A 17,736-nucleotide genomic window follows, 5' to 3' on the forward strand; every position below is an offset into this window, starting at 1 on the left:
GTGGATTGGTGTGTGTGTGGATTGGTATATGTGTGGATTGGTATGTGTGGATTAGTATATGTCTGGATTGGTGTATGTGTGTGGATTGGTATATGTGTGGATTGGTGTATGTGTGGATTGGTATATGTGTGGATTGGTGTATGTGTGTGGATTGGTATATGTGTGTGGATTGGTATATGTGTGGATTGGTGTGTGTGTGGATTGGTGTGTGTGTGGATTGGTATATGTGTGGATTGGTGTATGTGTGTGGATTGGTATATGTGTGGATTGGTATGTGTGGATTAGTATATGTCTGGATTGGTGTATGTGTGTGGATTGGTATATGTGTGGATTGGTATATGTGTGGATTGGTATATGTGTGGATTGGCATGTGTGGATTGGTATATGTGTGGATTGGTGTATGTGTGTGGATTGGTATATGTGTGGATTGGTATGTCTGGATTGGTATATGTGTGGATTGGTGTGTGTGTGGATTGGTGTGTGTGTGGATTGGTGTGTGTGTGTGGATTAGTATGTGTGGATTGGTAAGTGTGTGAGAGTGATGGGTGTTATACTGTACCATTTCCAATGTATTTTTCATTATATAATTATGCTCTAGTACATCATAACTCCCATCACTCTATACTGTTCCATACAGTGGCAGAGCTGGGAGACAGAGGCCTTGCACCCCCACCGCAGGACTCCTGAAAGGTAAGTGAACTTCAAAGTGGGAGAGGGTAGATAGTTAGGAGGGGGTAGATAGGGAGAAGGGAGTGAGACGGGGGGATAGGGGGTAGATAGGGAGAAGGGAGTGAGAAGGGGTAGGTAGGACAAAAGGGAGTTAGAAGGGGTAGATAGGGCAATCATACTCCTATCATGCCAAGTCTGCGAGTACATCCTGGAATCTGGGTAGGCCTGGGCATGATAGAAATGTGATTGCTGTTAACAAATATATATATATATTTTAATATTGTTATTTAATTGTTTTGTCCTATTTTGGTGTGTTACTTACTTGAAATAAAAGTGTTAGATTTTTTTTTATGATGTGGGGGGGGTCATATTCGGTTTTGGCCAGGTAAATGCTGCATTTTCGGTTTCAGTCCAGAATTAGTTTCGGTGCATCCCTACTACTAATGAAGTGTTAGGCCTACACCACATCAATGTTTGGCTTAGTATATAGTGATAGGAGTTATGCTGCACTATTGTCAATGTCTGGCTCAATGTATAGTGATAGGGATTACGCTGTACCACCGTCAATGTGTGCCTCAGTATATAGTGATAGGTGTTATGTTGTACCACCGTCATTGTCTGCCTCAGTATATAGTGGTAGGTATTATGCTGTACAACCGTCAATGTCTGCCTCAGTATAAAGTGATAGGTGTTATGGTGTACCACCGTCAATGTCTGCCTCAGTATATAATGATAACAGTAAGTGTTATGCTGTACCACCTTCAGTGTCTGCGCCGGTATATAACGGTAGAAGCTATGCAGTTTTAAAGTGTGTGGGGGGGGTGCCACATACAGGATCTGCCCCAGGTGCCAAATACTCTAGGTACGCCCCTGGTTCCAGGACACCTGGTTTTTTTTTTTTGGGGGGGGGGGGAATCTGTCACAGGAACCAGAGGACTTTGAGCTGGGGGGGCCCTCTCGTGGACATCTTTTGTTGGGTCGTCTGGAAACGTTCCTCCGAAGCTCCCCGGCAGCAGCCGCAGACAAACAAAAGCTGCTCCTTCTTCAAGCTTTTTCTACCCCATGGGAAAGCAGACCGCCGTTACCATAGAGAGCAGCTGAACAAGCACTTATTTATTAAGGACAACCAGGTCAACGAGATGGAACACAAGAGCAACCGAAATCGGGACAGGCGGATTATTGCACATGGATCGGCGCCCCTCTCCTGCTGGGGGGGGGGGGGGGAGAACTTCGACCCGCTTTAATAATTCATGGGGGGATAGGCTCATCACTGGCCCGTAGCCCCCAGCTTCTTTTGCGCATGCGCCTGCTGATGCTTGACGAGCTGCCCGAACCGGACGAAAGACTTCCCGCACTCCGCGCAGATGTACGACTTTTCTTTTTGGTGGGTGAATTTGTGTTTGGCGAGGTTGGTTTTGCGGGTGAAGCTCTTGCCGCACTCTTCGCACAAGAACGGTTTCTCCCCCCGGTGCATGCGCAGGTGCCCGAGGAGGGTGGACCTCCCAGTTAAGGTCCTCCCGCACACGACACACGGGTACAGGCTTTCGCCGGTGTGTATCTTCCGGTGGCGGGCGAGCTGCGAGTTCTGACTGTAACGCTTCCCGCACTCGGAGCAGGAGAAGGGCTTCTCCGCCGCGTGAGTCTGCTGGTGCGTGAGGAGATACCACTGGCGGGAGAAGCATTTGCCGCACTCGGGACACGAGAAGGGCTTCTCCCCTGTGTGGATCTTCCGATGGTGGGCGAGGTTGGACTTCTGGGTGAAGCACTTCCCGCAGTCGAGGCAGCCGAAGGGCTTCTGCCCCGTGTGAATGCGCTCGTGAATGCGGAGGTCCGCTCCGAAGGCGAACGCTTTGCTGCAGACAGGACAGGCCAGCTTCTTCTCTTTGTTGGCCGCCGGCCGTTGAGGGACATCCGACTTGTCGCCGACCACCAAACCTGTAACGTCCGCGCCCTCGAAGACTCCGTTACAGAAGATGGGTTCCTCCTTAAAATCGGAAGAGTGCGCCAACAGCGTGTGTCCCGCGGGCACGCAAGCGTCTTCACGCAAGGCATGCTCCTCCCCCTTAATAGCGCTCGCACATTCTATTCGAGCGTCTTCATCCCCGCCGGGCTCCTCCTTCACACGGACCGACGTGTATTCTGACCGCGTACGTTCTGCGGGCGCGTAGGTGCCGACGTCGCCAAGACTTCCATCGTCCTCCTTCTTCATTGAATACACACATTCTATTCGGATGCCACCTCCCTTCGCACAATTGGCGGCGTGTGTAGCACCTTCATGGCCGCCGGGCTCCTCCTTGATGCGGACTGATATATATTGTGACCGCGCGCACTCTTTGGGGTGTGCGTAGGCGCCGACGTCGGCAACATTTCCTTCCTCCTCCTTAATAGGACACGCGCATTCTATCCGTGTGCCATTAGTAACGTCTGTAGCGTTGTCATCGCCGGGCTCCTCCTTGACCCGGACTGACCGAGTACATTCTGTGAGCGCGCGTGCGTCCGATTCCTCCTTAATACGAACGGAGAGATATTCCGAACCGCGTTCTACCTCCGACGGCTCGTCTCGCGTACAGGCGCCGCAGTCTGCTGCCTCCAACCCTTCCGGACTCCTCCTGACCACAGGGCCATCTGTTGGACCAAAACGTATCGATGAAAGGTCTGGAACGCGATCGTCAAAGTCATTAATTAACCGTATTCCAGAGGGACCTCTGCGGACCAACAACCCTGACTTCAACCAATCAAGGAGAAGCTTAAAGATTAACATATAACATATTAACATATAACATAACGAGCCACTGAACGCAGCGCCACCTACCCAGTGAGAGGAGAGTCTGCTCATTCTCCATCTTCAGAGGTCCTTCTAGTCGTCCTTCTGGAAATAAAAGAGACGGTGACTTTATGTACCGTATTTGCTCGATTATAAGATGACCCCCCTGAATATAAGCCTACCCTATAGGGAAAAAGTTTTATTAGCAAAGATTAATTCACGTGTAAACTTTTTTTTTCATATTTAATAAAAACTATGATTGACTTTTAGCTGCCAACCTGCCCCCCCAGTTACGCACATCTGCCCTACGGCTTGCTACGTTGCCCCCCCCAGATAAGCCTTAAATCCCCCTATATGCCACTCTGCCCCCCCACACACACACTTGTTGACCCCAAACCGTCTGCCTATACCACCTTACACCACTTACCCACAGGAGTGGCCTCTCTCTTCCTCCGTGTTGATTGAAGACCGATCGTGAATCAACTTGTTGGTCGGTTCCAGAATCTTACTTCCCTTGGATTTCAATTCAGTTTGCTTCTTTAGTCTTCTATTGGTCATTGCAGATTTGCGTCAGTTCCCAGCGTCAGGGGGGTAACGTTAGCGGCCGTGGTAGACATCAGTTGTGTAGAAGAAGCAATGAATCCACACCGCCGGCTATAACAAGATCAGGCAGGTCACCTCAGAAGTAACACAAAACCCCCAGACGAGGTGACTCCGTACCAATCGTGCCACCGACCACTTACACCCCTCCCCAGCTCCACTTCCAACACACCTTCTATAACAGAGACGCTGCATTGACTTGAAAGAGATCCGGGCGAGCTGACGGTCCCCTGGGGGCCGGATCCTTCACAGGAAACGCCTAAAAGACATTACAAGGAACATTAAATCACTTAATCGAGGGGGGGCATTTGAGGGGCCGTTTGCCCCCTCTTTCTGTTGGTGTCGCCCCGGAGTGAGAGGAGCTCATGTGACTCACTGCGGATAAATTCACGGCTCCATCACTAAAAAAACATAGCGAAGAACGGTCGACAGGTCAACAAAAAGGGGCGGAGACAAGTTAAAGGGGCAGCCCAGCCATCATAATTAACCTGATGCCCCCTTTGCAGAACCCCCATACCCATTTGCCCCCCTTCCCTACCCCCCAATGACGTAAAGCCTGCTGGGGTGGATACACGGAAGGATTGCCCTGTTCAAATATGTCCGCTTAGCCCTTCATCTACTTGTCCGCAGTCACACCCCTATATCTATGGTAACAGATGCGACGCGCAGCAGTCGGTTGTTCTATCCGGCGATGACTAGTGACGTAAATTCGGCGTATTAGTTTCCATAACGAATTTACCTTGAAACCCAGTTAAAAAAAAAAAAAAAAATGTGCGCCGATTATCGGGCAGCTGGGGCATTTTTATTTTGCCCCCGGAGGGGGTATTTGTCTAGCCTCTTCATGACAAAGGCTGATTTAACTTTTTGTACCCTTCGGGACAATGGCCGTTTTAACATTTCTGCGCTGCTCGTGTTTAGTTGTAATTTTCTTCTTTCCCGTTTACTGAACCCACACACATTAGATATTGTTTTTTTCAGGACAAGGAGGGCTTTCTTTAGATGACATTGTTTTGATTGTATCGTATTATTTACTATTAAAAAAAGTAACTTTTAGTTGAAAAATCTTTTACTCATCTATAAAAGGCAATAAAAAAACCTGCTAAATAGATTCTACTATTTGTCCTGAGTTTAGAAATACCCAATGTTTTTATGTTTTTTTGCTTTTTTCTACACATTATGGGGCAAAAAGTACAGGTAGCGTTTTGCTATTTCAAAGCCATTTTTTCCAAATCTGGTAATTCTTCCCCCCATGTGCCATTTCGGGTATCTTTGAAGCCGGCCAATGCAATTTACCCAATCAAGTCATATATTTTTGAAAACTAGACAGCCCAGGGTATTCCAAATGCTAGTATTTTAACCCTTTCCAAGCACTAATTCTACCATCAGCCTTTGTCAAACTTTGTGGTAGTTATTTTTTTGCATTTGTTTTGTCGCACACACTTTACTTTAGGTATGAATAAAACAGGTTCTGGTATATGTCACTATCACAAAACACCCCAATATGTGTTTAGCAACATCTCTTGAGTACAGCGATACCTCACATGGATGATTTTGCCTGGCTGTTCGGGGGCAAAAGGGCCACATTTGGGGCATGCACATTTTTCAATGTTGAACTTTGGCATTTGGGGATCCACTGCCCATGCCCTATTTGGTACATCTTTGAGCCGGGCCATTTCAGTGTGCCCAATAAAGCTATATATTTTTGAAAACTAGACACCACAGGGTATTTTAAATGCTGGTATTTTAACTCTTTGCATGCACACATTTTACCACCAGCATTTTTTCAAAGTTTGCAGTAGTATTTTTTGTGTATGTATTTTTCCCCCACACACCTACTTTATGTATGAATTTACAGCTCCTGGTATATGTCGCTGTCACACGACACCCCAATATGTGTTCAGCAACATCTCCTGAGTACAGTGATACATTTTAACGTGTGCATTTTTCTAATTGGAAATTAGATGTGTGGCCATCCTTCCCCCCGTGTTAATTGGGACCTTGTTGAACCCGGCCAATTCAATTTACCCCATCAAATCATACATTTTTTAAAAGTAGACACCCCATGGGCATTTAATATGCCAGTATTTTAACTCTTTCCATGCGAGAATTGTTTTAAGCTAATATGCTAATTTTAGGACTTGCTCACAAAAATATATTTTTTATATATATATATTTTTTTTTAAAAAAATTAACTTTTTTTTCCAACTTGAAGGTTCCCCTGAAAGTGACATCAGTGGGAAATTATTTTTACATTTTACTGGTTTTTTACTATTTTTTTCTAATTATTAATTTTATTTTTTACTGTATTTTTACTAATCACACTGTGATTAGAAAGCTGAGCTCCATTGACTTGCATGGTTGAATGCAGTACCTGTATTCAACCTGCAAGTGGAGCCAGAGTTCTCTAGAGAGTCTGGAGAGCATCTAGCGAACTTTTTCGTCTTTATTGTTTTTTTTCCAGGGCGGCCGCCATCTTGCTGATGGCGAAGATCACCGGCAGCTGCGGCTGTGACCGCTCTCCGGAGCGGTCACAGTCCATCCCCAGGTAAGTGTTTGGTGTCGCTGTATGCCTCCTGATCCTGAGGCATTCCAGCGACACCATTTAAGTTGATCGCCTCCTAAACGCTTTTAAAACGGGCGTCCGCCACCATACAAAGTATGGCGGATTTTGACGCCCCGGGGAGGGGCCAGAGATGGCCCCTTTGTGCTGATCATGGCGTTGCTGAATGCCTCGAGGTCGAGGCATTACAGCAACGCTGTTTCGGTGCAGAAAGCGAAAATAGATCGCTTTCTGCACCCGTTTAAAGACGTGCCGGTCCTGGCACGTCAATTGTCGTTAACGACTTGAATTTCGGTGACGTGCCCGGAACGGCAATTGTCATCAAGGGGCTAGAAATTACTCCTTGTAATAACACAGGAGGTGCTCTGCAGTCTTAAAGTGACAGTAACCTTTATTTTTAACCCTTAATGAAACTATTCAGCAAACCCTACTTTATCCTGTATGAAAGGATTTTGTTTCTTGCGGCTGATTGGATGCGTAGGCTGTGTCACCGCCCTTAGCAACCTGGATCATTAACAAAATGTTTGCCCCCCCCCATTACCAGAATTTTGGGGGGATTGCCACCCTTTCGAAAACGTATTACCCACAACAAAAGATTAACCCATTGTAGAGCGCTGCAGAATATGATGGCCCTATATGAAACCATAAACAAATAACAACCAGGCTAAGCAGTTGTAAAATGACATCACTGATAACATCATATAATTTTTAAAACGACTTAAACTTCCTGCGTCAAAGAAACAAGGTCCCAGGAAAACCGAGCATAAAGACGCATCCAGTGGGCACGGGTAATACCCGCCGCCAGCCGCACGGAGAGCGCAGGATGATCTCACATTCTATCCCCATACGCTGTGTCTGGCTGAGCGCAGGAAGTGACATCATATCCACTTCCTGGGCGCCAGATCAAGCGGCACACCACTCCAGCAGTAAACACCAACCCTGATAAAAAGGTTCCAGGACACCTGTTTTTTTTTTGGGGGGGGGGGAATCTGACACGGGAACCAGAGGACTTTTAGCTGGGGGGGGCCCGGCCCTCACGTGGACATCTTTTGTCGGGTCGTCTGGAAACGTTCCTCTGAAGCTCCCCAGCAGCAGCCGCAGACAAACAAAAACAGCTCCTTCTTCAAGCTTTTTCCACCCCATGGGAAAGCAGACCGCCGTTACCATAGAGAGCAGCTGAACAAGCACTTATTTATTAAGGACAACCAGGTCAACGAGATGGAGCACAAGAGCAACCGAAATCGTGACAGGCGGATTATTGCACATGGATTGGCGCCCCTCTCCTGCTGGGGGGGGGGGAGAACTTTAACCCTCTGTAATAATTCATGGGGGGGGGGGCGAATAGGCTAATCCCGGGTAGCTTTTTCCCCTCCTGGGGACTCCGGCTCATCAATGATCCGTAGCCCCCAGTTTCTTTTGAGCATGCGCCTGCTGATGCTTGACGAGCTGCCCGAACCGGACGAAAGACTTCCCGCACTCCGCGCAGATGTACGACTTTTCCTTTTGGTGGGTGAACTCGTGTTTGGCGAGGTTGGTTTTGCGGGTGAAGCTCTTGCCGCACTCTTCGCACAGGAAGGGTTTCTCCCCCCGGTGCATGCGCAGGTGCCCGAGGAGGATGGACCTCCTGGTGAAGGTCCTCCCGCACACGGCACACGGGTACAGGCTCTCGCCGGTGTGTATCTTCCGGTGGCGGACGAGCTGCGAGTTGAGGGTGAAGCGCTTCCCGCACTCGGAGCAGGAGAAGGGCTTCTCCGCCGCGTGAGTCTGCTGGTGCGTGAGGAGATACCACTGGCGGGAGAAGCATTTGCCGCACTCGGGACACGAGAAGGGCTTCTCCCCTGTGTGGATCTTCCGATGCTGGGCGAGGTTGGACTTCTGGGTGAAGCACTTCCCGCAGTCGGGGCAGCCAAAGGGCTTCTGCCCCGTGTGAATGCGCTCGTGAATGCGGAGGTCCGCTCCGAAGGCGAACGCTTTGCTGCAGACAGGACAGGCCAGCTTCTTCTCTTTGTTGGCCGCCGGCCGTTGAGGGACATCCGACTTGTCGCCGACCACCAAACCCGTAACGTCCGCGCCCTCGAAGGCTCTGTTACAGAAGACGGGTTCCTTCCTAAAATCAGAAGAGCGCCCCAACAGCGTGTGTCCCACGGGCGCGCAAGCGTCTTCACGCAAGGCATGCTCCTCCCCCTTAATAGCGCTCGCACATTCTCCGCCGGGCTCCTCCTTCACACGGACCGACGTGTATTCTGACCGCGTACGTTCTGCGGGCGCGTAGGCGCGAACGTCGCCAAGACTTCCATCGTCCTCCTTCTTCATTGAATACACACATTCTATTCGGATGCCACCTCCCTTCGCACAATCGGCGGCGTGTGTAGCACCTTCATGGCCGCCGGGCTCCTCCTTGACGCGGACTGATATATATTGTGACCGCGCACGTTCTGTGGGTGCGTAGGCGCCGACGTCGGCAACATTTCCATCGTCCTCCTCCTCCTTAATAGGACACGCGCATTCTATCCGTGTGCCATTAGCAACGTCTGTAGCGTTGTCATCTCCGGGCTCCTCCTTGACCCGGACTGACCGAGTACATTCTGTGAGCGCGCGTGCGTCCGATTCCTCCTTAATACGAACGGAGAGATATTCCGAACCGCGTTCTACCTCCGACGGCTCGTCTCGCGTACAGGCGCCGCGGTCTGCTGCCTCCAACCCTTCCAGACTCCTCCTGACCACAGAGCCATCTGTTGGACCAAAACGTATCGATGAAAGGTCTGGAACGCGATCGTCAAAGTCATCAATTAACCGTATTCCAGAGGGACCTCTGCGGACCAACAACCCTGACTTCAACCAATCAAGGAGAAGCTTAAAGATTAACATATAACATATTAACATATAACGAGCCACTGAACGCAGCGCCACCTACCCAGTGAGAGGAGAGTCTGCTCGTTCTCCATCTTCAGAGGTCCTTCTAGTCGTCCTTCTGGAAATAAAAGAGATGGTGACTTTATGTACCGTATTTGCTCGATTATAAGATGACCCCCCTGAATATAAGCCTACCCTATAGAGAAAAAGTTTTATTAGCAAAGATTAATTCACGTGTAAACTTTTTTTTTCATATTTAATAAAAACCATGATTGACTTTTATTTGCCAACATGCCCCCCCAGTTACGCACATCTGCCCTACGGCTTGCTACGTTGCCCCCCAGATATGCCTTATATCCCCCTATATGCCGCTCTGCCCCCCCCCACACACACACACTTGTTGACCCCAAACAGTCTGCCTATGCCACCTTACACCACTTACCCACAGGAGTGGCCTCTCTCTCTCTTCCTCAGTGTTGATCGAACACCGATCGTGACTTTAAATAACAAAATTGTTGGTCATTGCAGATTTGCGTCAGTTCCCAGCTTCAGGGGGGCATCACCTAGGGTAACGTTAGCGGCCGTGGTAGACATCAGTGCGTATCCACACCGCCGGCTATACCAAGATCAGGCAGGTCACCTCAGAGGTAACACAAAAACCCCCAGATGTTACACAGACTCCGTACCTATCGTGCCACTGACCGCTTACACCCCTCCCCAGCTCCACTTCCAACACACCTTCTATAACGCAGCTCCAAAGGGAGGCGCTGCATCCACTTGAAAGAGATCCGGGCGAGCAGACGGTCCCCGGGGGGCCGGATCCTTCACAGGAAACGCCTAAAACACATTACACGGAACATTAAAGATGCGGAGGGACTCTGTCGGCATCGCTTAATCGACATGACTCACTGCGGATAAATTCAAGGCTCCATCACTAAAAAACATAGCGAAGAACGTCTACGGGGCAACAAAAAGGTGCAGAGACAACTTAAAGGGGCAGCCCAGCCATTATAATTAACAAGATGCCCCCTCTGCAGAACCCCCATACCCATTTGCCCCCCCCCTTCCCTACCCCCAGGGGCTATTTTCTGTGCATGCTGAACACATCCCCCGGCACGCGATATCCTTTCCGCCAATCAGATCTAGCGCCGGCCCGGCGAATGCGGCGTTACGGAGTCTCTTCAAGCAGCCAATCGGTGGTGAGGACGGGGAAGCTGCAGCTTCTACCTCAAGTAAGTCATTTTTATTCAGTGTTTAAACGAAGGCGGAATAAATGACTCATAAAGTAACTTATAACGCATCGTCCTTTACAGGCCACATTTAGAAAGCTCTACGATGGGGCAAAAAACTAAATATGGAGTAATTAACATGGACGTTTTAACAGTAACTGCCCCACATAAAAAAACATTGCCCCTCACGTGACCCACTGGCTTTTTACTGGGGGGGGTGTATATATATCTATATATATATATATCTCAAACTCATAAAGTTCCCACTTAGCAGACCCCCAGCTTCTCCCCAGGAGGGCAAAGCACCCCTATTGCCCCCCCGCCCACAACATATCTGCCTTCCTACCCCCCTCCCAGAGCCTCAGTACTCACTTTCCCACAGAAACGCTTTTAGGGCAAATAATTCAAAATTTAGGTTAATCAGCCATGGCCGACGAGCCACTTTCCCCTCTGATGCAGACGGAGAAGCCACACCCCTCCGTCCCAGCGGTAACAAGGCGCATGCGCCGTTCGAAGAATGCGCTACACGGGAGGCCAGGAGGAACTACGTGTCCCGTGATGCTCTGCGCCCGCGGCTAGTCCAGTGATCTCATTTCCGGTGCGCTTAGTTACAGGGTGTTGAAGTGAAACGGGTGCACGTTGAAAGCAGGAAAGCGTGTGAGCGTTGCTTAGCAACCGTTATGTATCGAAAGATAATATCTGATATTAAATGAAAGAAAGCCCTCCTTATTACACTATTTAGTGACATGGGAAATATCGCCCCAGCCCCTTCAAGACTGTCGTGTGGTACAGCATTTCCTGAGATAAACATTTCAGCTGTACGTTGTGCTATGCAGTTGGCTAGCATATGCATAGGTGAACAGTTATTCCTGGGAAAGGTGTTGCGATGTTATCACCATGGTAACAAGATGGAAAGTCCAAACTGTGGTTCCAAAGTCACAGGTCAATACACATTACATTTGCCCGAGTTCTGTGTCTACATGGAACAGCCTCCCAGCAGAAGTGGTAGAGGCTAATAAAGTGAGGATTATTTAAACATGCATGGGATCGGCATACGGCTCCTAGAGGCATAAAGATCACTTTTATCTCATCTCGCTTACTATGCCAAATAAACAGTAGTCGTTGACAGGGGCGTAATTAGAAATCAAAGGGCCCTGGGCTGAAAATTGCCTTGGGGGACCCCCCACCTTCACCAAGCATCATGGAGAAAGAGTTCTTCAGTAGCACGAGCGGGAGAGACAGCGAGCAGAAGATCCTGGACCTGACCAACAAGATCATCCAGCTGCTGACCGGAGAGATGAGAGAGCCGAGGATGGGACCGCGACGTCTTCTTTGGTAACCCCGTCGCTGTGTTTCAGGTTCCTGTGAGGTGTGATGATGTCACCGTCTGTTTCTCCATGGAGGAGTGGGGGTTCATGGAGGTACACAAGGAGCTTTACAAGGACATCATGATGGAGAATCGCCAACCCCTACGCCCCTTGGGTAAGAGAATGTTAAATCACCATCATGCCTCCATTAAAAGGGACATACCAACCATTATATGCACTTTAATGCACCGTGTGGCCCCTATAAAAATGCGTGTTGTCAATTTGGAGAATGCATGGAGGAGGATTCTGGAGAAAAGTAAACGTAGGTGCTAATTACACTTCAACCATCTTACTGGTTTATTCCCACAATGCAACAAAAGTTCCCTCTCTTTTCCTCTTACAAACGACAGCCTGATCCCTGATGCTGCAAGAAGGGCACGACGTACCGGTACGTCCATAGGGGTTTCTTGGGATGCGTTTTATGGACGTACCGGTACGTCCATAGGGGACTGAAGGGGATAACCAGCTTCTGAAATCATGTCCGACTGGCAGATATCTCCATTCCGGTCTGACGGGAGGTTCTGCCGGCCCAAGTCATTCATTCATTCATCAAAGCCCCAGCAGTACGCATCGCCATTACACCTTTTTTTCTTCCATTCCCACCGTTCAAAGTCCTGCTCTCCCCCTACGGTAGGCCACGCTTCCGGAAACAGAAACCTAAAAGATTGTTTTAACAAACGCTTTAATATACAGTATATACACGGTTAACTATTTCCACGTTGTGCACCACCATTAGCCAGAACTATTACTTTTAAATGGTCGTTACATTTATTGAAGGTAAAGTAATTGCCCCCCCCCCCAGACCTAATAACTGGTTGTGCCACCCTTAGAGGCAACAACTGCAGAGAAACGTTTGTGAATGTCTCCCTGCGGAGGGTTTCGAGTATTAACCCCTTAATGACAACAGCCCGTACATGTACGGGCTCAAAATGCATTGTTTTCAATGGGTTTAGGGACCGCCCATTGTCCTGAAGGGGTTAAAAGGCCATTTAAGGTCATGTCGCAGAATCCCAACCAGGTTCAGGTCAGGGCTTTTGAGTTGGCCTTCAAAACCTTCATTCTTCGGAGTCGTTCCGAGGTGGACTTGCTCGTGCGCTTTGGGCCGAGACATCGGGAAAGGAGGCAATTACCGCATTCACTCGACTATAAGACGATCCGATTATAAGACCCCCCAAAATCTGAATATTAATTTAGGGGGGAAAAAAAAAAAAAGTCTGACTATAAGACGACCCTATAGGGAAAAAGTTTTACCAGTAAATATTATTTACTATTTTTTTTTTTAAATATGTTTTTGTTTTCATTTCCTTTTATTTTCCAACCTGCCCCCCAGTTATGAACATCTGCCCCCCAGATGTGCCTTATATGCCACTCCCCCTCCCTAATAAGCCACTCTGCCCCAGATATGCCTTTTAACCCCTTATTTGCCACTCTCCACGATATGCCTTATACACCCCCATATGCCACTCTGCCTCCCTGATATTCATTTTAACCCCCTATATGCCACTCTGATATTCTTTTTAACCCCCTATATGCCACTCTGATATTCATTTTAACCCCCTATATGCCACTCTGCCTCCCTGATATTCATTTTAACCCCCTATATGCCACTCTGCCTGATATTCTTTTTAATCCACAATATGCCACTCTGCCTCCAGAAAGCCCTTATGCCCCCTCCCATATGCCAATTTTACCCTCCCCCGACTTGCCAGTGCTTCCCTAGACATCAGATTCCTGAAGTGGGGCAGCCGGTGGAGGTCTGTGCAATGCGCGCAGACAACCTCCACTGCTACCGGCACGTCTATGAATGAGCACCGGAAGGTCATGTGATGCCAGCTCTTTGTCATAGAAGCCCCGGCAGCAGCGGAGGTTGTCTGCGCGCATCGCACAGACCTCCACCGCCTGCCAGAGAGGAGGATCCGGGTCCCCTGCAGCGCTGCGGGGGATCTGGAGCTTAGTCTTGAAGATGACCTTGAATATAAGACAAGGGTTATTTTTCAGAGCATTTTCTCTGAAAAAAAACCTTGTCTTATAATCGAGCAAATACGGTACCTCTTCGCAGCGCTGTATACAAAGGGGGTTGTGGTTTTAACTCTTTCACTTCACTATTCATTACGAAGGGCCGACACTCCTCTAGCGTGAAGGGCTGAGCTGGTCCTGGAAGATTCATAATTTAATGTGTTAAGGAGACTTTGAAGGGATCTTGCTGATTTAACTATACATTTTATAGGGCCCGGCCAAGCTAGTCCTCCAGCAGAAGATCACCGGTGGTTTGCATGACCCACAACTCTACGTTTCAGTTTAGGTGGCTCATCAAACGTGTCCCCAATCAGAACACCAAGAGTGTCTAAAGCCCCCCCGACGTCTCAGTTAGCCGCAGCTTTTAGGTCAGCTGGACTCGGGTGCTGTAAATTGGCGTCTAGGTATCTCTTCTCCCTCGCATGAACCGCCTGATGCGCCACGAGACTCGATTTGGCCGCAAAACAATTTCCACATTCAGAGCACGAGAACGGCTTCTCCCCCGTGTGGATCCTCTGATGGTAAACGAGACCCGACTTATCGGTGAAGCCCTTGCCGCATTCCGCGCACGGGTAACGCTTGTCTCCCGTGTGCACGCTTTGATGCCTTAAAAAGTGCGACTTGGTGTAAAAGCATTTGCCGCACTCGGAACACGAGAACGGCTTCTCTCCCGTGTGAACGCTCTGATGCGTGACGAGACTCGACTTAAACGTGAAGCACTTGCCGCATTCAAGGCACGAGAAGGGCTTCTCCCCGGAATGAACCCTCTGGTGCTTGACAAGGCTTGATTTAATCGGAAAGGACTTCCCGCACAGAGAACACGAGAACGGCTTCTCTCCCGTATGGATCCTCTGATGGGCGACAAACTGCGACTTCGTGTTGAACTGCTTTCCGCAGTCGGGACAGGAGAACGGCTTCTCCTCGGAGTGGATCAGCTGATGGTAGACCAGCCCCGACTTACCAGTGAAACACTTCCCGCACTCGGAACACGAGAACGGCTTCTCTTCCGTGTGGATCCGCTGGTGCGAAATAAGATGGGCGTCTTGGGTGAAAGATTTCCCGCACACGGAACACGAGAACGGCCTCTCCCCCGTGTGGATCCTCTCGTGTTTCACCAGGCTCGACTTCATGGTGAAGCTTTTCCCGCACGCGGAGCACGCGAACGGCTTCTCCCCCGTGTGGTTCCTCTGATGGATGATGAAATGCGAGCGCGTGGTGAAGCACCTCCCGCAGTCGGAGCACGAGAACGGCTTCTCGGACGTGTGGATGGTCTGGTGGTACACGAGACCCGATTTCTCGGTGAAGCGTTTGCCGCACACGGAGCACGAGAAGGGCTTCTCCCCCGTGTGGATCCTCTGGTGCGACGTGAGAGTGGCCTTCTGGCTGAAGTTCTTCCCGCACGTGGAGCAGGAAAACAGCCTCTCTCCCGTGTGAATGTTGCGGTGTTTCACGAGACTTGACTTGCTCGGGAAGCCCTTCCCGCACACGGAGCACGCGAACGGCTTCTCCCCCGTGTGGCTCCTCTGGTGGATCACAAAATGCGACTTATTGAGAAAGCATTTGCCGCACTCGGAACAAGAGTACAACTTGCTGCCCGCGTGAATCCTTTGGTGCTTCGCGAGATCCGAGCCGCTACTAAAGCATTTCGGACACTCGGGACAGTCCCACGTTGCCCCGCCGGTCTGTGACGCCTCATCGGCTGAACTTGCTGACGTTTGGAAGACCCTCGGCCTCTTACCCCCCGCACCGTTCTTGGTGTCCTGGAGTTTTCTTCCTCTACGTGGAGCGGAGGCCTCCTCAATACGAGAGGACTCCGTCACCGCCGTATCCGCGAGACCGTCTTCTTCATCTGTCGATTCCTCCTTAATGCGGACTGATACGTAGTCTGTGTCCGTGAGACTGCCTTCATCGCATGAGTCTTCCTCCATCGTAACAGACACGGTCAGGTCCGCGTCCGAGATATTTCCATCTTCGCTTGAGGTGGACTCCTCCTTAATAAGAACGGCTATGGTGTCCGTGGGACTTCCTTCCGACGACGAGCAGGATTCTTCCTTAATGTGAGCGAAGGCATATTCTGTCGGGGCGCGAGCAGCGGCGACATTCCCGTCACGTGAGGACGATTCCTCCTTCATAGAAGATGAGGAGGTATCCTCTACGCATGCGCCGATGCCACCGCCTTGGAGATTTCCATCTGAACGAGAGCTGGACCGGTCCTTCACACAAGTAGAAGGTGGTTCTAGTCGTGCGTTTTCCGAAGGGGTAAAAACAACATTATCTGTGCGATTTCCAGAACCCCGGGCAGTGGATTCTTCATCCATATTTCCCACAGATCGTCTCTCCTGTTTTCTTGAGATGCTTAGTTTCTACTCCTGGTGAACTAGGAATGGGAACTCATCTGGTTTATTGCGTCTTACGGCTCCATCTCCTAGACACAAATTAATAGGAACACCTGTAAGTGTCAACTAAACACAACATTGCCAATACTCAGAGATACTTTAACCCCGTTAGTCCCCTTAGGACGTACCTGTACGTCCTCAAAACTTGTGGCAAGAAGCCCATTAGGACGTACAGGTACGTCCTGGCTTTGTTGTCCATGCCGCTACACGGACTGGATTCCTGCTGACTGTCGTTCAAGGAACACCAGCCGGAAGTTCACTCGAGGACAGAAGAGCCTCCGCGGGGTCTTTCCATCGCTAATATTGCAATCTGCAAATGCAAATGGAGCAAAATTTGTTTTCCAAAAGAAATACATTTTGGGGGGGGGGGACACAAATAAAAAAAAATTGTTTGGGAGCCCAGTGATGTCACCATGACATCACTGACTTAAAGAAATGTATGATAAAACAAACAAAAAAAAAGTTTGTTTGGGGTACAAACCCTGGGACCAGGGGCAAATCTTTAGGGTTACCACATATATCTGTTTAGTTACTGCATCCTAACCTGTCAACCGACCCCCCCCCCCCCCGGATATTTTGGCCAAAGGGGGCACTTTTGGTTTGAGGTGTGGTTATGGGTGTGCCTGGGGGCGGGGCTTTATCAGTGTTTAAATGTGACTTTGTGCCCTGTCCCTGAGTTTCAGTGTAACTGAGTGGGGCATTGAGAAGAAGAATGGGGTTTTATGCTAGTTTAATACACATTATCAGGGACAGTGGAACCCTGTGATACCCTAATAACCAGCAAACACTCTGAGCTAGGAAAGAGAGGCATCAGGGGAGGAAAACGTGATTTGGGGCCTAAAGAGGGACTTGCTCCAATAAGGAGAGACACTTGGCAGGTATACCTCCAGTCTGCCCCTTGGTTACCGCTGTAGCCCGTATCCGCAGGTGATAATTGTGTCACTACACGTACCCTGCCTGCCCCACCGCCGGGGGCTCCGCCGGTCACACCGCCGGAACAACAACACCCCGTCCGCTTCGGACACTTCAGGTCTAAGCGCCTGCTAGTGAGGTCACCGAGCCCTGCAGCAGAGGCTCACGGGTATTGTAGTTCGAGCGAGGCACCGTGACAGCTTGGCGCATGCGCACTAGCGACTTGCAGGAGGCGCAGATCGCTTGTGGTGCGTATAAGCATACCACATATCAGACGCATGCGTCTACCATAGAAATTAGGGAAAAGATTGACGGTCACACTGCGAGAAGCATCTGGCGGCCATGTTTGCTAAGGGCAAACCTTTTAATT

At 49.6% G+C, this 17,736-nt stretch overlaps 1 protein-coding gene across 1 annotated transcript; it reads right to left on the reverse strand.

The window, feature by feature from the left end:
- Positions 1-1,936: 1,936 nt before the first annotated feature.
- On the reverse strand, positions 1,937-16,376 carry LOC149274472 (uncharacterized). Its single transcript, XM_089505448.1, has 3 exons — positions 14,490-16,376; positions 8,022-8,528; positions 1,937-3,394 (listed from the first exon to the last, which is right to left on the reverse strand). Exons 1-3 carry the CDS (start codon positions 16,374-16,376, stop codon positions 1,937-1,939), a joined length of 3,852 nt encoding a protein of 1,283 aa, XP_089361574.1.
- Positions 16,377-17,736: the final 1,360 nt, after the last annotated feature.

This window comes from Sceloporus occidentalis, unplaced genomic scaffold (assembly GCF_023333645.1).
Source record: "Sceloporus occidentalis isolate IW3139 unplaced genomic scaffold, rSceOcc1.0.p SCAF_329, whole genome shotgun sequence".
Lineage (NCBI taxonomy): Eukaryota > Metazoa > Chordata > Lepidosauria > Squamata > Phrynosomatidae > Sceloporus > Sceloporus occidentalis.

Coding starts and splice junctions, on each gene's coding strand:
- LOC149274472 (XM_089505448.1), bottom strand. CDS start 16,376: ATGGATGAAGAATCCACTGCCCGGGGTTCTGGAAATCGCACAGATAAT. Junction 8,529..14,489: donor CGAGTCTCGTGGCGCATCAG/GCGGTTCATGCG, acceptor CGCATTCACGAG/CGCATTCACACGGGGCAGAA. Junction 3,395..8,021: donor AGCTCGTCAAGCATCAGCAG/GCGCATGCTCAA, acceptor GATTGGTTGAAG/TCAGGGTTGTTGGTCCGCAG.